Source organism: Scyliorhinus canicula, chromosome 2 (genome assembly GCF_902713615.1).
Source record: "Scyliorhinus canicula chromosome 2, sScyCan1.1, whole genome shotgun sequence".
Lineage (NCBI taxonomy): Eukaryota > Metazoa > Chordata > Chondrichthyes > Carcharhiniformes > Scyliorhinidae > Scyliorhinus > Scyliorhinus canicula.
In genome coordinates this window covers 56,466,624-56,490,759 of record NC_052147.1, presented here as the reverse complement: position 1 = coordinate 56,490,759, position 24,136 = coordinate 56,466,624, and the positions used below count along the sequence as shown (strand labels likewise).

Sequence of the window (24,136 nt, the reverse complement as noted above, 5' to 3'; positions counted from 1 at the left end):
CCGGCAGGGGTCTGGGGTCTAAGGGCTCCTACTGTGGCCAGGGTTGAATGTGTAGAGTAAGGTTTTCCAGCACAACTGGTTTGCTGGATGGAACTTTGAGAGAAGGCGGGACACGTAAGGGTGGGGGAGGCTTGGGGGCTTTGAGGGTCTCCGGGTGGAAGCCCTAACTCATCGTTGGTTAGTTCTCTTCTCCAATTCCTTACAGATACCAAGTATTTGCCAGTGTGGTCCTGACGTGGTGGGCATCACAGTGGGCCTAGGGGGTAAGTATTTAAGGTAGGTGCCCCCAAAGTCCAACGGAGGGGCCCTCACCCTACAATGCAAATCCTGCCCCCAGAGATGCCACTGCCACACCGGAGACCCAGCCCACCGGAGACCCCCCACCTGTGCCTGGAAGCTGAAGAGCATTCCAGTCAGAAACGGTGAAAAAGCAATGCTCACCTGTGCCTGCCTTCCATCTGCCTCAGACAGATGTATAAAAAGCAGCAGCTGTAACTTAATAGAAAGCCTAAACCACATTGCAAGGCTTTAACCCCCCTCAGTTCCTTTGATCTGCAAGGCTTCTATTCACTTCAAAGAGAAATGGCCTATAACTGACGGCTTTCAAACAGACAGATGTCAGGATTGCTTATTTTCATCTCCCTTCATGCTTGAATGCATCTTAAGTAGCGTGCTTTGAACCGAATTGCAAAGTTTATAAATATCTAGGAGTTAATTGCTTTCACCTCCTTTTTTTTCTCAGCAAAAAAGACATCAAAAGAGTTGTGAGACCTGACAATCATAGCTAGATATTTATAAACATTGCTACTGGGGAGTTCCCTGCTCTGGGCATTTCTCGGCACTGGGATGTTCTCTGTTATGGAGGGGTTCTCTGTTTATGTGGAAGAAGGGGGAGTGCTCCCTGATGTAAGGGGTTTCTTTTTATGAGGGTGTTCTCAGTTATTGGGGTGGGGGAGGGAGTTCTCTGCTATGGGAGTTCCCTGTTATGGAGTGGGGATTCATGTTATAGGGGTGTTTCCTGCTATGGGGGTGTTCTGATTGGGGGGGGGGTCTTTGATATGGGGGTCAGTGGGGGAGGTTCAGGTCACCCTTGTGCATGCATTCTGTGGTGGTGGGTGGGAGGCTGACCCAGCAGTTCCTGTGGTGGGAAGGATGCCCCTACTTGTTAGCGGTGAGGGCATGGCAGGATTTGCATTGCAAGGGGGAGGGTGTCCGGCCACCAAACCTTGCTATCGGGTTGCCTGCTCAAAATGGCGGCGCGATAGCATGATTCATGATGAAATCCCTTACGATCCCTGCCATGCATGGGTTTGCATGGCTGGGGAGTGTCAATAGCTTTTGGGCGCCGCTCCCAGCGAACCAGAAGTGATTCAGTTGCGGCTGGAAAACAGTCTCCTGAATGGAGAATCCAGCCCAATATTTCAAGCAAACACCCTTTCATCAGAACTGAGAACTCTGATGAAAGGTCAATGACGGGAAACATGAACCCTGTTTATCTTTGCACAGGTGAGGTAATTTGAGCTGCTGATGTATTTCCAGTATTTTCTGCTTTTGTTTAATTTTCATAGCCACCAATTTAAGGTGACTAAATAAATATGCAATTTTATTATGTTATTCTGAGATTTTTTACTCAGAAACTAGGAGCAGGATGAGGCCATTCAGCCCTTGGAGTCTGCTCTGCCATTCAACACTATAATGGCTGATCCTCTATCTCAATACCATATTCCCACTTTCTCCCCACACCTCTTGATGCCATTAAAATCCCAAAATATATATATATATTTCTTGAATACATTCAGTGACTTGGCCTCTGCAGCCTTCTGTGGTAGAGAGTTCCACAGGTTCACTACCCTTTGAGTGAAGAAATCTTTCCTCTTCTCAGTCCTAAATGGTCTACGCCGTATCCTGAGACGGTGTACCCTGGTTCTAGATTCCCCAACCAGGGAAAACATCCTGCCTGCATCTAGTCTCTCCAGTCTTTTTAGAATTTCAGACATTTCAATCACATCGCCTCTCACCTGTCTAAACTGTAGTGAAAACAGGCCCACTCAAACCAATATTTTCTCATAGGGCAGTCCTGCCAACCCCGGTATCAGCCTAGTGAACCTCCACTGCACTCCCTCTATATTAAGTATACCCTTTCTTAGGTAGGGAGACCAAAACTGCACACAATGCACCAGGTGGAGCCTCATCAAGGCCCCGTATAACTGCAGTAAGACATCCCAACTTCTGAACTCAAATCCTCTTGCAATGAAGCCCATGTGGATTTGGAGCCCAGTCTCCTGGGGATAAATTAGTTAAACATGACCTGCCTTTCATGAACCCATGCTACGTCTGCCCAATGGGACAATTTCTATCCAGATGTCTCGCTATTTCTTCCTTGGTGATAGATTCAAGTATTTTCCCCACTACAGAAGTTAAGCTAACCGGCCTATAGTTACTCGCCTTTTGTCTACATCCTTTTTTAAATAGTGGCGTCATATTTACTGTTTTTCAATTTTCCGGAACCGCCTCGGAGTCCAGCGAATTTTGGGAAATTACCACAAATGTTATTTCCCCACAATCACCTTTCATACCCTGGGATGCATTCCATCAGGGCCAGGAGACTTATCTACCTTTAGCCCTATTAGCTTGCCCAACACCACCTCCTTAGTGATAATGATCGTTTCTAGGTTCTCACCTGCCTAGCCTCCTTGCCATCAATTGTTGGTATGATATTTGGGTCTTCCACTGTAAAGACTGACACAAAATGCCTGTTCAGTGCCTCGTCCATTTCCTTATTTCCCATTATTAAATCCCCCTTCTCATCCTCTTAGGACCAACGTTTACCTTGGCCATTCTTTTTCATTTTATATATTTGTAGAAATGTTTGCTATCTGTTTTTATATTCAGAGCTAATTTACTCTCATAATCTAGCTTACTTTTCTTTACAGCTTGTTTTAGTGGCTTTCTATTGACCTTTGAAGATTTCCCAATCCTTTAGTTTCCACTCATCTTTGCCACTTTGTATGCATTTTCTTTTAATTTGATATCCTCCTTCAGATCCTCAGATATCCATGGCTGATTATCTCTTTTCCTACAGTCCTTCCTTTTCACCGGTATATACTTTTGCTGAGCACTATGAAAAATCAAAGTCCTCCACTGTTCCTCAATTGCCCCACTATAAAGTCTTTGCTCCAGTCTACCTTAGCAAAATCCTCCCTTATCCCATTATAGTCTCCTTTGTTTAAACACAGAACACTGGTATTGGATTTTACCTTCTCGCCCTCCATCTGAATTTTAAATTCAACCATACTGTGATCGCTCCTTCTGCGAGGATCCCTAACTATGAGATCATTAATTATTGCTGTCTCATTACAATCTTTTTCTCCATAGAACCTACATCATCTCTCGCTCTGCCCTAATGTCAACCTTAAATATTAGAGCTACACCATCTCCCTTACCTTCCTGTCTGTCCTTTCGTATGCTCTATTACCCCTGGATATTTAACTTCCAGTCATGAACACCCTGCAACAGGAAAAGAAAATTAAATAAAAAGAAAATGCATAATAGGGCAACAAAAGGTAGACAATGTAAATGCATAGACAACGGCATCGGGTGAAGCATACAGGAGTGTAGTATTAACTAGATCAGTCCATAAGAGGGTTGTTTAGAAGTCTGATAACAGCGGGGAAGACAATGTTTTTGAATCTGTTCTTAGGCTTTTGTATCTCCTGCCAGATGGAAGATGTTGTAACAGTGAGTAAGCCAGGTGGGAGGGGTCTTTGATTATGCTGCCCGCTTTGCCCAGGCAGCGGGAGGTGTAGATAGTCAATGAATGGGAGGCAGGTTCGTGTGATGGACTGGGCTGTGTTCACAACTCTCTGAAGTTTGTTGCGGCCTTGGGCTGAGCAGTTACCACACCAGGCTGTGATACGTCCAGATAGGATGCTTTCTATGGTACATCTTTAAAAGTTGGTAAGAGTCAGTGTGGACATGCCGAATTTCCTTAGTTTCGCTGTTGTGCTTTCTTGGTGGTAGCATCAATGTGGGTGGACCAGGATCCATTTTTGGTGATGTGCACCCCTAGGAATTTCAAGCTTTCAACCATCTCCACCTCAGCCCCGTTGACGCAGACAGGAGTGTGTACAGTATCTTGCTACCTGAAGTCAATGTTGTTTCGAAGGCTACGAGCATTCAAGTAAAGTACCCTTATTCTAATTTTTTTAACCTTTTTGAATCTGAACATCTCCATTAAAAACATCTCCTGAGTTCATCTTCCCTTTAACTTTTTTCATAATTTTCCCTGTGGTTAAACCCTCCTCTCCACATGCTAACCTGCTGCTTTGACTGGATTAGGAAGGGAAGAGTCAGAGATGGACAAAAGTGAGGATAAGAGAAGGGTGGAAATTGGAAACAAAGTCAATAAAATTTTAGTCATTAGTGCACTGGGAAAAGAGATGAACGGGGTTGGCCTGAGTAGGACTGGAATAATTTAAATTACACCAATCTCAGATGCGATCAGTTGATCAAAGTTTAAAGATGGGTTCTGCGATGTTACGGTTGAGAGTCTGCCTAAAATGAGAAAAACAAACTGAGAAGATGATGACTGAACGTGAAATATCATTAACTGATGGATGTATTATAATAATGTCATGACAATGTATTGAGGCAATAATCTGGAATCACCTTTTGAAATAATGGCCTGGCTTTTCATTGATTTGGGATGACACAGAGCCCTTTAAAAAGGGCAGCCAAGACTCATTTCCGAGATTCCAGTACCCATTCCCTGTGCTTCCGATTTTTGGAGTGACTTTTAAGGGTGCAGGCTGATTTAGATCAAAACTACTACTCTGTATCCCAGACCCTCTGGCTGCCTCCATTACGACAATAGACAATAATAATAATCGCTTATTGTCACAAGTAGGCTTCAATGAAGTTACTGTGAAAAGCCCCTAGTCGCCGCATTCCGGTGCCTGTTCGGGGAGGCTGGTACGGGAATTGAACCCGTGCTGCTGGCATTGTTCTGCAATACAAGCCAGCTGTTCAGCCCACTGTGCTAAACCAGCCCCTAGACCTAGACCTAGACCTGTCCTAGACCTTTACAATTTTGATAAATTGGGTCAGGTTTTCAATGAGATGTGATTCACACTACTTCAGATGTGTTATGAACAGTAGTCTGCATGAGGTAACCTTTTAATAGGTGATTTTAAAAAGCCCTCCTCATGACCCCTGTACCAATATTTGACCTCCAAACAACCTGAAGGTGCCTCATGCCCCCTATGCCAAGGAATGCCCCTCCACCCACATCCCCCCATGGAATGTATAATGAGCCTTAGTTGATAGGCCAGAAATCCAGTAATCTGTTAAAATTCCTGAGCTGCAGAGAAAAAATTGTTTGAATGACAATACAGCTCTCTGATTTCTCCTGCCAATTGCACTAAGTTTATTTATACAAGGTTGAGTTTTCAGCTACTTGCAGTTTCAGCTATTGAAATTTAAAGGGCCTGGATGATCGATGCTTATATTGTCCAGTGGAAAAATATATTTTCTAATATGGTGAATTACTTTTTTAAAGCTTATTTTACACACCCTATTCTCACTGTGTGGTTCATGAGAACATAAGAACTAGGAGCAGGAGTAGGCCATCTGGCCCCTCGTTCCTGCTCCGCCATTCAATGAGATCATGGCTGATCTTTTGTGGACTCAGCTCCACTTTCCGGCCCGAACACCATAACCCTTAATCCCTTTATTCTTCAAAAAACTATCTATCTTTACCTTAAAAACATGTAATGAAGGAGCCTCAACTGCTTCACTGGGCAAGGAATTCCATAGATTCACAACCCTTTGGGTGAAGAAGTTCCTCCTAAACTCAGTCCTAAATCTACTTCCCCTTATTTTGAGGCTATGTCCCCTAGTTCTGCTTTCACCCGCCAGTGGAAACAACCTGCCCGCATCTATCCTATCTATTCCCTTCATAATTTTAAATGTTTCTATAAGATCCCTCCTCATCCTGCTAAATTCCAATGAGTACAGTCCCAGTCTACTCAACCTCTCCTCATAATCCAACCCCTTCAGCTCTGGGATTAACCTAGTGAATCTCCTCTGCACACCCTCCAGTGCCAGTACGTCCTTTCTCAAGTAAGGAGACCAAAACTGAACACAATACTCCAGGTGTGGCCTCACTAACACCTTATACAATTGCAACATAACCTCCCTAGTCTTAAACTCCATCCCTCTAGCAATGAAGGACAAAATTACATTTGCCGCCTTAATCACCTGTTGCACCTGTAAACCAACCTTCTGCGACTCATGCACTAGCACACCCAAGTCTCTCTGCACAGCGGCATGCTTTAATATTTTATCGTTTAAATAATAATCCCGTTTGCTGTTATTCCTACCAAAATGGATAACCTCACATTTGTCAACATTGTATTCCATCTGCCAGACCCTAGCCCATTCACTTAACCTATCCAAATCCCTCTGCAGACTTCCAGTATCCTCTGCACTTTTCGCTTTACCACTCATCTTAGTGTCATCTGCAAACTTGGACACATTACCCTTGGTCCCCAACTCCAAATCATCTATGTAAATTGTGAACAATTGTGGGCCCAACACGGATCCCTGAGGGACACCACTAGCTACTGATTGCCTACCAGAGAAACACCCATTAATCCCCACTCTTTGCTTTCTATTAATTAACCAATCCTCTATCCATGCTACTACTTTACCCTTAATGCCATGCATCTTTATCTTATGCAGCAACCTTTTGTGTGGCACCTTGTCAAAGGCTTTCTGGAAATCCAGATATACCACATCCATCGGCTCCCCATTAACTACTGCACTGGTAATGTCCTCAAAAAATTCCACTAAATTAGTTAGGCATGACCTGCCCTTTATGAACCCATGCTGCGTCTGCCCAATGGGACAATTTCTATCCAGATGCCTCGCTATTTCTTCCTTGATGATAGATTCCAGCATCTTCCCTACTACCGAAGTTAAGCTCACTGGCCTATAATTTCCTGCTTTCTGCCTACCTCCTTTTTAAACAGTGGTGTCACGTTTGCTAATTTCCAATCCACCGGGACCACCCCAGAGTTCTATTGGTTCTATATAGGATACAGCAGGTCAGTGGGCATGGAAGTACCACAGATTTGCAAACAAGGAGCCATGAGAATGGGTGGAGGGACATGGCTTGGCATAGAGGACATGAGGTATCATGAGGGACATGTCTTGGCATTGGAGACAAGAGGGGGCATAGAGCTGGCTGGGGGTGTGAGGTGACATGGATGGGGTATAGTGAGTGTGAGGGCTGGAGGACCTTACCTTTTTTATTTTAACAAGGGCAGAGTCCACAGCATCAAAGTGCACCTTTAAACAAGCCGGCTTGGCACCTGGCATCCCCTGTGGCTGCCTCCGACCTTTATCCAGAGTCAGCTGGCCCGACTCCAGTCCACACCCACTGGCCCACAATGAAAATTCTCCCTTGCAAGCGTTTTCTCCAAAGGCAGGCAGGCCAAGCTGGGAATTTTCCCAACACCTTTTGTACCAGCCTCCCCGAACAGGCGCCGGAATGAAGCGACTAACGGCTTTTCACAGTAACTTAATTGAAGCCTATTTGTGACAATAAGAAATTATTATTACTATTATCTCAACGGTGAAAATGTTACTGAGTCAAACTCCTTTAATGATATTGTACAATTGCTTGATTTGCTGTGAATTGTAACTACCGCTCCAATTTTTCAAGGGAGAAATTTGGTGCTTGAACTATGACATTAATGGAATTAAAAATGTAAATTGTTTCACTGGCACAGTCTACATTCTGCTGGTACGTTATCTAACTGCATCTGGAAGTTACATTCTTCAGTTGATGGGGCGCGGTAGTAGTTCAGATTCTTCAAGCCCTCTATGTTCTAAAGTCTCACGTATGGTTAACTTCAGCCTATCCTGGGAAGAGCAGAGGTATATGTTTGTAATTCTTATTCTGTCAACAAAGCTGTATGCTAAATACCTGAATTAATATCAAATATGGGGATTCATTTAATGAGGCTCTCATTCATGCATCTCTTAGCACTGAACTTGACTATTTCAATGAACGTCTAACCAGCCTCCCGTTTTGTATCCTCAGTAAACGTGAGATCATCAAAAATGTTGCTGTGTGTGTCCTAACTTGGACCATGAGTGGGATTTTCCAGTCCTCCCACAACCTGTCCCTAACTTGGACGATGAGTGAGATTCTCTGAGCCTCCCTACGGCATGTTTTCCGGTGGTGAATCACCATTTTCCGCCAGCGGGATCTTCTGGTCCCAACAATGTCCCTGCCGTCTGCCCGAACTGCTGCTGGGAGGGGGGAGACAACCGCAAGATCCTGCAGATGATGTTTTGAGCAATTTTAAATTTAATTGCTCCACCTTTGACAGCAAAGGTTTCAGCTGTCAAGATATTTCCTTATGTAACTCGATGTTAGTATTGCTCTAATGACGCTCCCATGAAGCGCCATGTATTAAACACCGTATATAAGTATTAGTTGGTGTTGCTGTTAAATAAATGCTGCAAATCTGCATTCTGGTGAATGTTTGACGCTGGCACCCATTACATCCACTAGAGGATGTCTGTGCGCTACATGCTTAGACAGGGACTTCCAAGTGTTTTGTTCTTGGTAATTTGTAACCGTTTTTCCTGCTCTGGGAGTTGTTCATTTTCATTTGTTCTTTATTTTAGGAGCAGAGTGCCAAATCCTGTCCTGTTAACATCAACAGAAGATGTTGAAGCCTATCTAAAAGGAGAGTTACATAGTGATCAAAAACAACAACGGGACATTTCTCTTGTAGGATTATTCAGCCCAGAAATGAAAAAAGGTACAATAAGAACCCCAAACTTAGTCCTGGTTTGTTATCACCATCAGATCGCTCTTTCTGCATGGTTTCAATCGCTATATTAATGGATATTACATTTGAAGCACAGAATGTGTTGTAAGACACGAGTACTGAATCCGGTTCGATATGTCTCAATCACACCAACATTACTTCTCACTAATCTCTTCAACTATTCAACTGCCATTGGTTTGTCAACTAACCAGCTATTTAGTATTGACTGGAAATCCTGTGTTGCAATCACTAATCCAAAACAGAATATTTCTCACGGTTGAGGGGTACAGAATGAGGGAACATAACCCGAAGTGTAAATGGGAGAGATTTAGGGTGGATTGGCAAAGCTGATATCCTACATAACCCCTGCCAGATGTTCATTTTTAAAAAAATATTCCACATTGGCTTCATCGTAATTCCATTCTCCTCGCTGAATACAACAATGCGGAACTTTTGTGTCCTGCTTGAGGCTGAACTTTGAACCTCATATTCTATCCATCACCTGATTTTACTATTTTGATCACTGCTTTGTGTGCGTCTCGCTCCACTATTGCGAAAACACTCGGTGACACCCTCATGATCTCCATCTTCAACTTCTCCAATGTTGTGCTTGCCCCAACCTCTACCCTACGTATATATATTTCAACTTGTCCGAAACTCTGCTGGCAGTTTCTTCTCCCACAGTGAGTCTCACTGTCATTTTCAAGCACCCTTCTTGCCAGCCTCTAAGCTCTGGACCAGAGAAAAGGGCTGGGGTTAGATCGGAGGCGGGAGGGGGGTGGGATTGGCTCGGAGCAGAGTGGGGGGAGCAATTGTGCCAGACCGAGCCGGGGGGGGGGGGGGGGGGGGGGGGGGGGGGGGGGGCTCGCACTTGGAAGAGGGGGACGGGTTGGCCTGATTTCATGGGGGCGGGAGGGGAGAGGAGTTGGGTCGGGGTGGCGCGGGGTAAATGTGATGGGCCTTCTGGAGGGTCTTGTTTGTGGGGGTGCACTGTGCAAGGCTGGGTATGAGTTTTGTGAATAGTACTCTGGTGCTGGAAGTGATTTTTTTTCCTCCTCTAACTGTTAGAGTAACTATCAGGATAAAGCTGGCAGAACCATCCAGATGGTTCCCAGCCCAATGCAATTGTCCAGAGGAAGTTAACACTTCTGGACAATTGCTGGGTAAACCCTTAGGTGGGAACTTCCTGGAGGGATTCCCCAGTGCATCATTGGGGTACCCCCTAATAGCGAAGCTGGGGCACAGGAAGTTATGGGCCGACAGGCAGGCATTTCACATGGACCTGATCAGGATGTGATGGTAAATTTTCTTCACTTGACTGATTTGAGAGTGGGTGAAGTGCCACATTTATTGAACCCCTACACCACCATATTTGCAAATAGGGAATCTGGGACTTATGCCTGTACGTTAGAATCCTTTTATTTCCATTCTTACATTTTCAGTGAAAGAAGTAAACATTCACACCTAAATTCCAAGTAGTCTTTTAATTGTTACCAAAATTATTTTTAGTGAACTTTTCACCTTTTATGGCCTCAATTTTAAACTCCGATTTTTGCATATATTTAATTGAAGCGATCCAGTGCTATAAATCCTGTCTTTTGTTTCAGAGAATGATGCTTTTATTGAAGCTGCCCATTCCCTGAAGGGCACAGTGGCTTTGGGACTGTGTACTCACAAAGATGCAATCTATCTGTAAGTTCTCGTATTTCCCTTTTCCTGTGCTTAGTGTGGTTACATTGAAAATATATTTCTCAGGAACAGGAATTTTCAGCCACATGTAACATCAGAATATAGTTTTGTATATTCAACTTTTGTCATCATATGTTGTCTCGAAAGTGGTCACAACCCATTAAGATTGATGTACCCCATTTTATTTGCCATTTTTTTGTGCTGGTGCAAAGCATTGTCTGCTTTGCGTTATTGTGCAAAATTATTATTTTGTGTGACAGTAGCTTGCTTTACGATAACACCTTATTGCAAAAATGTCTCAGAGGAAATTGATTACTTTAGTTATTAGTGCAGAGCAGTCTATCCAGCTGTGCAAGTTGAATACTGAAGTGCTGTGTTCAGACTCCAGAACTACCAATTAGAGAGCAGAGCAACATCTGAGAAGCAAGGCTACATGCCTTCAAAATTTGTACTGCTAGTTTGTTAATGCCAATTTCAGGTCGCTGCTCCATCTACTCAGCTCTTTTCACAGCTTGGCATAGATCAGGATTTGTCATGAAACTGACTTGGCATACTCTGAAATTAATAGACTAATAAAAAACCCATGACTAACCAACTGGCCACTGATTAAATTTAGATTAAATTGGGAAAGAGACAGCGATATTATGGACATGGACTTGAGCCTTGTTTACCTTTTTTGAGCATGCTACATGGACTGCCCTTTTCAATCGTATTTTCTCAAGTACTATCCTAATTTCTTACAAACACCTGGGCGGCACAGTGGTTAGCACTGCTGCCTCACAGCGCCAGTGACCCAGGTTCAATTCCGGATTTGACTCTGTGCGGAGCTTGCACAGTCTCATGCCTGTATGGTTTTCCTCCAGGTGCTCTGGTTTCATCCCATGGGCCAAAGCTGTGGACGTTAGGTGGATTGGCCATGCTAAATTGTGCCAAAGGTGGGATTACTGAGTTCTGGAAATAGGGTGGGGGCGTGTGCCTAGGTAGTGTCTGGGTGGATTGGTCATGCTAATTTACCCCTTTGTTTTCAGAGATGTACAGGTTAGGTTATGGGGGAGTGGAGCCTTGGAAGGGTGCTCTTTCAGAGAGTTGGTGCAGAACTGATGAGTGGAATGGCCGCCTTCTGCCCTGTAAGAATTCTATGATAATTTTTAAAATTGTTCTGCCCTTCAATCCTCCTTTAGTGAAGGTTTTGACACCTTGGGGAAACTCAACAGGTAGGCCAGCAGCTGTAGAGAGAGAAACAGGTTGGGCGAATGGGCAAACCAATGGCAGATGCAGTATAATTTGGATAAGTGTGAGGTTATTCATTTTGGAAGCAAAAACTGGAAGGCAGATTACTACCTGAATGGTTGTAAATTGGGAGAGGGAAGTGTGCAGCGGGACCTGGGTGTCCTTGTGCACCATTCGCTGAAGATAAATATGCAGATACAGCAGGCGATAAAGAAGGCTAATGGTATGTTGGCCTTCATTGCAAGAGATTTCGAGTATAGAAGCAGGGATGTGTTGCTGCAATTGTACAGTACCTTGGTGAGGCCACACTTGGAGTATTGTGTGCAGTTTTGGTCTCCTTCTCTGAGGAAGGATGTTCTTGCTCTCGAGGGAGTGCAGTGATGGTTTATCAGACTGATTCCAGGGATGGCGGAACTGTCATATGAGGAGAGATTGACTAGGTTGGGATTGTTCTCGCTGGAGCTCAGAAGAATGAGGGGGGATCGCCTAGAGACTTATAAAATTCTAACAGGACTAGACAGGGTAGATGCAGGGAAGATGTTACCAATGATAGGTGTGTCCAGAACCAGGGGTCACAGCCTGAGGATTCAGGATAAACCATTTCGGACGGAGATGAGGAGACACTTTTTCACACAAAGAGTGGTGAGCCTGTGGAATTCATTAGCACAGGAATAAGTTGATGCTAAACCATTGAATATATTCAAGAGCCGGCTGGATATAGCACTTGGGGAGAATGGGATCAAAGGCTATGGGGAGAAAGCAGGTTTAGGCTATTGAGTTGGATGGTCAGCCATGATGGTGATGAATGGCGGAGCAGGCTGGAAGGGCCAAAAGCTGCTCCTATCTTCTATGTATCTAAATAGAGTTAACCTCTCGAGATGCTGCTAGATATGCTGAGCTTTTCTTGCATTTTCTATTTTTATTTCAGAGAATATTAGGTCAGGTGATGAAAAACTTGGTTAAAGAGATAGATTTGGAAGCAGTGCCTTAAAGGAGAAAAGTGAAAAAAATTACATATTCCTCAAAACCGTTGGTTTATAAAAATGTATTAATCTCAGATTTATAGTTAAGAATTGATCCAGCACCTACCACCATTTGTGGAAGAGAATCCTGAATTTCTGCCACTTATTGTGTGTACAGGCTTCCCTAGTTTTACTCCTAAAGGTCAGGCTCCAGCTTTTAGCTACGTTCCCCAGTCTTAAACTCACCAGCCAGTCAAAATAGTTATTGTCTATCTACCTTATCGATTTCCTTTAATGTCCAGAAAACACAGGTCAAATCACCCCTGAATCTTCTAAATTCCACAGAATGCTACACATAATCTCTCCTTGTATTTTAACCCGTGGAGTCCAGGTATTATTCCAGTGAATCTACACCGTGCTCCCACCAAGGCCAATATATCTCCTCTGAAGCATAGCACCCAGAACTGCTCCTCCAGGTGTGGTCTACCAAGGGTTTTGCACGACGTCTACCCTCTTGCATTCTACCCCTCCAGCTATAAAGGCCAATATTCCATTCTCTTTGGACCTCCACTGTTTCTACCGTTCTAACATTTAGAAACCACTATGATCTCACAGTTTATGTCAAAAGTTGCAGATCTAACATTTACCAAAATTTTGCACATTAATTTCAGCTGTTAACATCTCTTTGTAATTGTATGCTTTCATCTACAATATCTTTGTATCATTAACAAACTTAGTTATGCAGCTCTCTATCCCATTATTTAAGTTGTTCATAGGTGTGTTGGATAGTTGACACCCAACAACGATCACATGGTACTACTAGTCACAGCCTACTAATTAGAATAACTGTCCAATATTCCTACTCTGTTTTTTGTTGCTCAACTAACTTCATAACAAGGCCAATATTAATCTTTCATTTCCATGTGGTTCACCTTTAGCTAACTATCTATTCTGAATTACTTCATCAATGCCTTCTGGAAGTCCAAATAAATAACATCGATAGGCATCCCCCTGTCCACTACTTCAGTCACCTCTTCCCAAAAAATTCAATAATTTAGTCAGACAAGACTTGTCCTTGACAAACCTATCTAGGCTTTCTCCGCAGAATAAATCCCCAAGTTATTTAAATAATAATCAGAAGGATCGCCGCATTTGAAGATGTTTTGAGAACGATCAGTCAAACCAATATAATCATGAGTTTGAGGACTGTGATTCAGAGATGTTTTCAAGCAGTACATTATGAGAATGACTTGAATGATTTGGGGGTACACTGTACTGGGAGTAATTTGCTTTTATCCTGTATTGGGCTTTCCTCATTGTGTTCCGTCATTTCCATATGGATAAAGAAGCTATAATTGAGATAAATTTGCTGCAATATTACAATGAATGCAAGTATAAACTAATATTCTAGATGATAACAACAACAGTCCTCTAACTGGGAGTTGTACATCAACTTGGTTTATTATTGCTTTGTTGTCATTCTTCATAAACATTCTGTTTCTTTGACCAACCGATAAATGCTCTCCAAAAACAATTCACCGTGAAATGTGAAACAAACACATGGGGTTGAAATTCTATAGAGATCCTTTCACTTATGACGTGGAATCCCCCAAAAATGGCATAAATACTATTTGCGCCATATTTCAGGATTATAAAGCTTCTTCCACTGCAGGTGGGATAGAGAAGTGGGAGGACCCCTACTGAAAATGTCCCCCATAAAGTATTGTTCCCCATAACAGGGTAACATTATTGTTACCCTGTTAGTACAAACATCCCTGTTGGTTGATTGCATTCCAATGATTGGCAAAAGAAAGTTTTGTCAGAACATACACCCAGGTCTGAATTTTCGTGCAGATAGGTTCAAATCCAGAATTTCCATCTCTAGGGGTGTGTTCTAAATTGCACATTAGTGGTTCATGGCTCCCATATAAATCAGGATCTACCTCAGTCAGTGTCTGAAACTGGAAGCGTGAAATTTAGACCTGTTAGAAGAATGTCTAAACCTTGTGGATTTCTTTGGCTAGCTAGGGTATCATTTTGGAAATGATATCATCCTGGGATACCTTTGGGAAAGGGAAACAGCCATTTGGAACAGGTCAGGTGTCCTTAGGAGTGGTAAAAGTAAACATTGTGCATAAAAAAGTGCATAAATTCATTGGAACTATCAAACTGTCAAATAACTATCTAGCTGTCAAAGAACTGTCTAGCTGTCAAATAATTGTCCAGCTGTCAAAGAATTGTCCAGCTGTCAAAGAATTGTCCAGCTGTCAAAGAATTGTCCAGCTGTCAAAGGATTGTCCAGCTGTCAAAGAATTGTCCAGCTGTCAAAGAATTGTCCAGCTGTCAAAGAATTGTCCAGCTGTCAAAGGACTGCCACAGCACTATTAAAGTTCGTCAGAAAATGTGCGGAGTTTAAAACAAAATCAGTACCTGCTATTTCAGGGCATAATTCTCCATTTGTGAGTTCCTGCTAGAACTGAATTCCTAGGGCAGCACGGTGGCATAGTGGTTAGCATTGTTGCTTCATGGCGCTGAGGTCCCAGGTTCGATCCCGGCTCTGGGTCACTGTTCGTGTGGAGTTTGCACATTCTCCCCGTGTTTGCGTGGGTTTCGCCCCCACAACCCAAAAATGTGCAGCGTAGGTGGATTGGCCATGCTAAATTGCCTCTTAATTGCAAAAAATGAATTGGGTACTCGAAATTTATTTTTAAAAAGAATTGAATTCTTGCTGGGAGCTGCACCTTGAAACATTTCACTGTCCCATGTCATGCAAATTTGTGCATGGCAGGATCTCGAGGGATTCCAAGCACGGTATTTGAGAGCCACTCAAGCGTGAAGGGATGTTAAATTGAACAATTCAGATATCTGGAAGCTGTCAATTACAGCCGAGTAAAAGCGTTTTCTCTTTGAAGTGCATAGCAGCCTTGCAAATCAAAGGAACTGAGGTGATATGGATTTTGCTTTCTATGAAGTTACAGATGCTGCTTTTTCTGCCTGAGGCAGCAGCTGTCGGGGACATGTGAGTTTTAACGGCATGATTATTTTCACTGTTTCTGTCTGGACTGCTCTTTAGCTTCCAGGCAGGGGTGACTGATGGGGTGGGGGTGGTTGTTGTTGTTCTGGGGGGTTGCTGGTGGGGGTATCTGTGGGAGGGGGTTTATGGTGGGGGCATCTGGGGTGGGGGGGGCAGCATTCACATTATGGGAGGTATCTACCTTAAATGCTCCCCCGCATGTCCCAATGTGAGGACCATGCTGGGAAATGCTTGCACCGATCCACGCCTGAGTAAAGCCCTGCCCAGAGGCTGCAGAATCACAGAGGCATGCATAATGCAGTGCCCAACCTGTTAATAGGATGCAAATGGGTCAATTTGACCTACTTGCATCATCCTGCTCACATCGGGTGTGACCCTCGATGCCTCCGCCAGCGACGGCCTGGATCATTGAAAACCTGCCAATCCCATTTTTCCCCCGATGTTGGATTCTCTGCTGCATCGGGAACTCCGCTCTGGGTGATGGAGAAAACAGCCCTGACTCTACCTATTGGCATGAGCCTGAGGGTTATCATTTCAGACTTGTGCTATTTTGCAACCTAACATTATCACAGCGGGATGCCTGTTAAGTGAGCAGTTTAATTGATAGCTCCAAGTGGTTATCGAATAGAAATGTTAGTTTTCATAAGAGATTAGGTGAAGGAATTTCAATGTACTGATGTTTTAAATATAAAGCCATCAATTGTTACACAACTGTATTTTATGCCAGCGTGGCTCCTGTGCTTTGCTCATGGGAAACATTAGGTGAGTTGGTATGGCGATGCTTAGGACAAAGAATGGTGAGTGGGGGGTGTCATAATATACACTCATGTATATCATGAGATGCAGACAGGCAATGATTGACACACAGGCTAACCAATGAACACACATGACACAGAACAGAACAGACAGGTCACTGTCTGTGCGGAGTCTGCACATCCTCCCCGTGTGTGCGTGGGTTTCCTCCGGGTGCTCCGGTTTCCTCCCACAGTCCAAAGATGTGCGTGTTAGGTGGATTGGCCAGGCTAAATTGCCCTCAGTGTCCTAAAAAATAAGGTTAATGGGGGTTGTTGGGTTACTGGTATAGGTATACGTGGGCTTGAGTAGGGTGATCATTGCTCGGCACAACATCGAGGGCCAAAGGGCCTGTTCTGTGCTGTACTATTCTAAAAAACAAACAAGACAGGACACTGCCACTATGAAGCCCACAGGGCATTAAGCTCTCTCTCTCTTACAGGAGATGGCTAGGGAGATAATCGCACTGCACAGGCCAATGAACATCATCACCATGTGGCAGTGAGCTAGTTTGGTTAAGCCAGTGGGAGGTTATCAGTTAGGTTAATAGAGTGTCAACCAACAGAAGATTATGTACAGCAATCAACAGGTTCAATAAAACAGTGTTGGACCATCTCCTGTGTCGGAAGCCTGTTTCACGTTTTACTGCATCCAGTTGCAGTCGATATTAGACCAGCACAGATAACACATCATGGTACCAGAGAGCTATTTACTCTAACAAACCTACCTCGAGTGAATCTGCAACGACCAGCACGCAGCCATCTAGCAGCATGGAAAGATCCAACTTCCTCCGCAACTCAATCTCTGAGAGATTCAACTGGTTCGGACAGGTACAGGTCTCTAGTTAAACTAGCATCATTTAAACCCACAGTTCTTGTATGCCTATTATTTTATAAGTAGTTAATAAAATAGAGTTGAATCTTCTTCAGTGTTGGTGGCATATGTTAGCTTCACAAGTCTACACTGCCCAACACTTCATGGTACCAGTAGTTGAGGGATGTTAGTACTTCTGAGACCTACCTATCTGTGATCAGCCTTCCACCAGTCCTCAGCCATCCTGCAGTATGGACAGCGTTCGCCTGCCGCCGCCCCTCCGCATTACCGGGAACCTGGGTTCCAATTGGAAGATTTTTAAACAGCACTTCCAGCTGTACCTCGAGGCCATGGACCTGGAAGCTGCCTCGGACGCACGGAAGATTGCTCTCTTCTTCTCCACAGCCGGGGACCATGCCCTCCACATCTTTAACTCGCTCACCTTCGCTGATGGGGAGGATAAATCAAAGTTCAAGACGGTCCTCTTAAAGTTCAACAGCCACTGCGAGGTGGAGGTAAACGAGAGCTTCGAGCGACATGTATTTCAGCAGCGCCCACAGGGTAAGGACGAACCTTTCCAGTCCTTTATCACCCACCTCCGTGTCCTTGCACAGTCCTGCAACTACGGGTCCACCTCTGACTCCATGATCCGTGGCCAGATAGTTTTTGGTGTGCAGTCGGAGCCCCTTCGCCAGCAGCTACTTAAAGTAAAACAGCTCACCCTGTCCACTGCCATAGAGACCTGCGTGTTCCATGAACACGCCTCCACGCGATATTCCCGCACCCAGGCCGGTAAAACGGCGCGGCAAGCTCCCCACGAGGCAGAACGGGTCCAAATTATAAAGTCTCTCCAGGGCCTAGTCTGGACGATGGCCGCCATTTTGCATGCTTTTCGCGGGCTCTCGCGCTGGCACGCAATGAATGTGGTGACGTCGAGGACCATTCTGCGCAGGCGCACACCTCGCTGGATCATCCCGTGCATGCGCAGTGGCGCAATGAACGTGCCGATGCAACGGCATGCGGCAACTGTGGCTCCGCCCACTTAAAGCGGCAATGTCCCACGAAGACCCGACGCTGTCTGCAGTGTGGCAAACTTGGCCACTATGCTGCTTTATGCAGGTCCACCCAGCCTGCTACTTTCAGGAGATCCAGCCAGCCCAGCAGGGATGTTTGGGTCATTCAGCCTACAATCAACGAACCTGTCCCAGACCTGTCCTCCAACTTTGACAGCGATGACCTGCAAGCCCCCTTCCAAGATGGCATAATAACCAAGCACAGGATGTCTCCTAAGCGCAGCACTGAACCCATTCCCATACACATCGATCTGGATGATGAGTGGTGTGCCACCCTTACGGTCAACCGGTCCCCTGTGAGGTTCCGCCTGGACACTGGAGCCTCCGCCAATCTCATTGTGTCGTCTGACCTTCGCAACCTCTGTGTCCAGCCTGCCATCCTGCCATCTGCATGCCACCTGCTTGACTACAACGGGAATGCCATCGCTGCCAGTGGATCCTGCCAACTCGAGGTGACACACCGTGCTCGCACAGCTGACCTATCTTTTGAGATCGTTGCCGCCTCGAAAGCCTCCTTCCTTGGTACGCAGGCATGTAAGCTGCTCAACTTAGTGCAGAGGGTGCAGTCTCTCTCTCTCTCTCCCAGCGACGTGTCTGCCTCTCCTGACACCGACCTCAGGGCGCAACTCGACTCCATCACCCAGCGCGACCACGGCATTTTCGAGGGCATGGGCACGCTCCCGTATACCTACAAGATTCTACTTGAGCCCAACGCCATGCCTGTGGTACACGGACCTCGCAGAGTCCCAGCACCCCTTAAGGACCGCCTCAAGCAACAGCTCCAGGACCAAGAGGTCATTTTCAGAGTCATGGAACCGACCGACTGGGTGAGGTCAGCAAGCAGATTTTCTTATCTTCTTGGGCCCCCTCAACAGCCATGGCACCCCGGGCTCTGCTTGTAATTACTTGCACCAATTCACGCCCGCTTGATTCCTGCCTGAGAGGGGTGGAGCATTGCGGAGAGGTGGTGCATCCGGTGTATAGCCTGTTAACCGTAGTCAGATGGATGCAAATCACGGATTTACAAGGAGCTGTCGGCACAGGGCGCAAAGCTCAATGCCGCCAGAGCAATGCAACATTCGCTGGCCAATTGCAATTCTCGCTGCCAACGTTGTGCAGTGGAGGACCCACCCCATGATCTTATGGGTGGGATACTCTGGCTACCCAGCTGTGTTTTTCCCGGTGACGGGAGGCAGAGTGCCATTTGCTGGTGGAGGGATTCTCTGCTCCCTCCGTTGTCAATGGAATTCCCATTGATGCCACCCCATGCGGCCGGGAAACCTGTGGGCAGGGGGGCACTGCCGGCGGGCCCAGTAAAAATCTCACCGCCAGCAAATGGCCTGAAATTTCTGGCCAAAAGTTTAAGTCAATCTTTCAGCCACACTTCTTGCCTGTCATGGCTCAGGTCTTGCACCATCTGCGGTTAGATTTATATCGACAATATGTACTATTAAAAGATCTCTTGCATTTCCTGTTGAACCTCCCGTTACCATGATTTTTGATGAAACTATTATCAGTTTTACACACTGAACTAGCAGCATTTCTAATCTCAATATATACATTTGTAGACAGTGGTTCCAAGTAACAACGCTTTTATAGACTTTGTTTATGCTTTGGATTGAATTCCTCAAATCTGTCCCCCTGGAAGACTTTTCCATCTTTCATACGAAAGTAATTTTTTCAATGCTTGCTGGCGAATGAAGAGAGATTTTCAGTGAAGTGTTTTGTATCGATAATTTTCAACGAGGTGATGGAATTCACATCTTTCAGCTTGTCTTTTTAGTTCGAGAGAATAGCCTGGCTGGGAGGGTCTTTGATTATGCTGCCCGTTTTCCCCAGGTAGCGGGAGGTGTAGTGTTGCTCCTTTTCGAGTATCGCCAATACTGCTGCTAATATTAATGATGTTATTGGTGAACCACAAGCCTTCCCTCATATTGATCAAATGACCACACAACCAGTTAGTTAGTTCAAAAGATGGTTTATTTACATACACAAGAGTTACCTCGACATGCAAACACAATATCTACTACGAGTTAAACTACACCTATCACCTACAACAACCTATACTTAACCTCAAGGCGACCGGCACTGTGCAAATGGATAAGGTCTTTATCTTGATTTCACGTGGCTGGTTTGAAGAAAGTGGCTCTGTCCCTGCTGGGCTCTTCCGTCAGGTAGCGATCGTTGAACTTGAACTTGGCTGGCTGTTCCTGCTACATTTGGCTGGCACGGGCCGGATTCAAAGGAGGCCAGCACAGGCCGGAACCAAAAGAGGCAGAACACACGGTTGTGTCCCCTTTTATCCCTCTGGGATTTCGCGCTCTTTAGGGCGGTCCTTGATTTTGGACCCAATAGTTCGACAGGGCTCTGATTTCGATTTCGGCCAATAAAGGGGTGGGTGCCTTGGTAGTTGGGCGGGTCCTTAGCGGTCATTGACCTTGGCAATTGGGCTCTCTGAGTAAAGGGCGTGGCGTCGACCAGTCTGTGACTGTACCGGTTGCTTGATTGGAGTCCTATTGTTCTGGGGAACAGGCCATTAAAATGCAAATGAGCGGGGCTTTCGATCAGGTCTTGCTACCTGCGTTTCAAATACACAGAAGCTCTGTATCTGTCTGAGTCCTGGGTTGGCCATAATTCCCATGGACCTTTGCAGGTGGCCATCTGAGATGGCTACAGTAGACAGAGTCAATGAATGGGAGGTAGGTTTGAGTGATGGACTGGGCTGTGTGTGTTCACGGCTCTCTGTAATTTCTTACTGTCTTGGGCCAAGCAGTTGCCATACCAGGCTGTGATGCAGCCATTTAGGACGCTTTCTATGGTGCATCAGTAAAAATTGGTAAGAGTCAATGTGGACGTGGACTTCTGGTGACGGCAGGCGGGAGGCAGCCGCACACTGGAGGGCTCCTGCTCGGGAATAGAAATTTTGGAGTTTTAACACCCGGTCCCAGGGGCAATGGAGGCTGAGAAGGCACATGGAGGGAAAATGTCCAAGTTTGGGAGAAAAACGGCCGTGAAAACGGGGGTTAACGAAGGTCTGCCGGTGAGTGGAAAAGTCAGTGCAGGAACTGTATGGAAATCAGAGGCTGGAGCACCAGGGGAGGCCGCATCGCTCACAGCAGAAGAAATGACCAAGGTGATGGCTGTGGAGCTTGAAAAACAGTTCACGAAGCACATGGAAGCGATGAAGAAGGAGATGAGGACGGTATTGAAAGTGATGGTGGGGAGGCGATTGCCCCGGTGAGGGCAGCGGTATCAAGCTCAGCGGTGGAGATGCGGGAGCAAGGTGACACTGAAGGAAGTGGAAGAGGTATTATCGCAGCACAGTGATCAACTCACCTCGATGGGGAAGGAGTTGCAGAAGGTGACCGAGACCAACAAGGGTCTGTGAGCCAAAATGGAAGACCTGGAAAATAGATCCAGGCGACAGAACCTGAGGATTATGGGTCTTCCCGAAGGAGTGGAAGGCCCGAGGCCGATGGAGTATTTTGCCATGATGTTGGCGAAGCTATTGGGGGAGGGGCACGATCCCTCCCCGTATGAACTTAATCGGGCTCATCGCTCGTGGAGGCCGATACAAAAGGCGAGTGAGCCGCCAAGAGTAGTAACTGTGTGTTTCTGTAGGTATAGCGTGAAGGAGAAAGTCCTGTGCTGGGCAAAGCAGAGCAGCTGGTGCAATGAGCTGGAGCTGGTACACTTGTATACCAGGACTTTACGGTGGAGCTGGCGAGGAGGCGGGCTGCCTTCAGCTGGGTGAAGGAGGCACTGTACATCAGCAAGGTGCAGTGCGGCATAGTATATCCAGCTAAGCTGAGGGTGACCTACAAATCCAAGGACTTTTATTTTGGGACGGCGGAAGCAGCGGAGGAGTTTGCGAAGGCAGAAGGACTGTGGCAGAATTGAGAAATGGTTGTGTACCGATGTAGCCTCATGTAACTTTATTTTTTTACTGCGTGTTGGTGTATGTACTAAATGAGTTGTCGCTGTATACATTTGGACAAGGGAAGAGATGGGACTTTCATTTGCAGTGATGGTTCTTTGGGGCTTGGGTGTGTATGCGGGGGTTGTGTGCTAAAGGGGATTTCTTGGTTTCCCTGGGTCTGGACAAGGGGGAAGGAGACCCGGGCGGGGGCATCCACGCTGGCCAGTTCAAGCCGGCCATTGAACGGGGGGGGGGAGGGGCTGCGGCCATCGGAGCCTGGTAGAACAGGTTTTGGTGAGTCTAGCCGGGGTGAAAAGTTGGGGGAAGGAACAGGGGTTGGGGGGAAGAGTTTTTTTTTATAAATTTAGATTACCCAATTATTTTTTCCAATTAAGGGGCAATTTAGCGTGGCCAATCCACCTACTCTGCACATTTTTGGGTTGTGGGGGCAAAACCCACGCAGACACGGGGAGAATGTACAAACTCCACACAGACAGTGACCCAGAGCCAGGATCGAACCTGGGACCTCAGCGCCGTGGGGCGGTTGTGCTAACCACTAGGCCACCGTGCTGCCCTCTGGGGGGAAGAGTTTACCAGAGGAAGTGGAGGGGAGGAGTCTGGGGGGGGGGGGGGGGGATGTCTACAATTCATGGGTGTCATTCACGGTACTCTTTCGGGGATTGGGTGACGTTGAATATTAGGGGGGGTTGCGGGGTGGACTATATATGTCAATGGTGACCATAGGCGATTCCTGATTCCTTTTTCTTTTTTCCTTTTTTTTCCACCTTGGTAGGGTTTGTTTTATTTGATGCTTATATTGTCATGCAGGCCGTTGTTTGGGGGGTGGTGGGAGGGTGGGATCATTGTTGTTGGTAAGGGGATTGACATTGCATTTGTTACCGTTTGTTTGTTTGTGGGGTGTAAATTCTGAAGAAAATGTGAAAATGGAGAATAAAAATATTTAAAAAAACAAAAATAAAAAGAGTCAATGTGGACATGCCAAATTTCCTTAGTTTCACGAGAAAGTACAGGCGCTGTTGTATTTTCTTGGTTCACATTGGGAGGCCAGGACAGATTGTTGATGGTGTATGCACCGAGGAATTCACACCGAGGAGTATAGTGGGGAGCTAAGTACACAGCCTTGGTCCCCGGTATTGAGGACTATCATGGAGGAGGTGTTGTTGTTTATTCTTACTGATTGTGGTCTAATAGTCGTGAAGTCGAGGATCCAGTTGCAGAGGGGGGAGCCAAGTCCTCGGTTTTGGAGTTTTGATATGAGCTTGACTAGGATTATGGTGTTGAAGGCAGAGCTGCAGTCAATATGAGTGTGACGTAGGAGTCTTTGTTGTTGAGGGATGAGTGTAGGCCAGGGATATGGTGCACGCTGTGGACCGGTTGCGACAGTATGCAAATTGCAGTGGATCAAGACATTCTGGGAGTATGGAGTTGATGTGCCTCATGACCAACTTATTGAAGCTCGTCATAATGATCAATGTCAAGGCCACCGGATGGTAGTTGTTGAGGCATGTTGCCTGTTTTTTCTTTGCAACCGGTATGATGATGGTATTGAGGCATGTGGTAGAGATTTAAGATGTCCGCGAACACACCCACCAGTTGGTCCCTGCAGGATCTGAGTGCACGACCAGCGACTCCATCAGGACCCGTTGCTTTCCGAGGGCTCACTTTCAAGAAGGCCAATCTGACTTCGGAGGCTGTGACGTTAGGTATGGGTATGTCCGAGGTCGTTGGGGCAGTTGACAATGGTTTGATGGCTTCCT

The 24,136-nt window shown here is 45.8% G+C and overlaps 1 protein-coding gene across 1 annotated transcript in view; it reads left to right on the top strand.

Annotated features, from left to right (window-relative positions):
• Positions 1-24,136, top strand: part of txndc16 (thioredoxin domain containing 16) — a 183,183-nt gene that overhangs the window by 112,388 nt on the left and 46,659 nt on the right. Inside the window, exons 15-16 of the mRNA XM_038778837.1 lie at positions 8,701-8,837; positions 10,454-10,538. Coding sequence (XP_038634765.1) covers positions 8,701-8,837; positions 10,454-10,538 — 222 coding nt within the window. The remainder of the gene's footprint in view (positions 1-8,700; positions 8,838-10,453; positions 10,539-24,136) is intronic.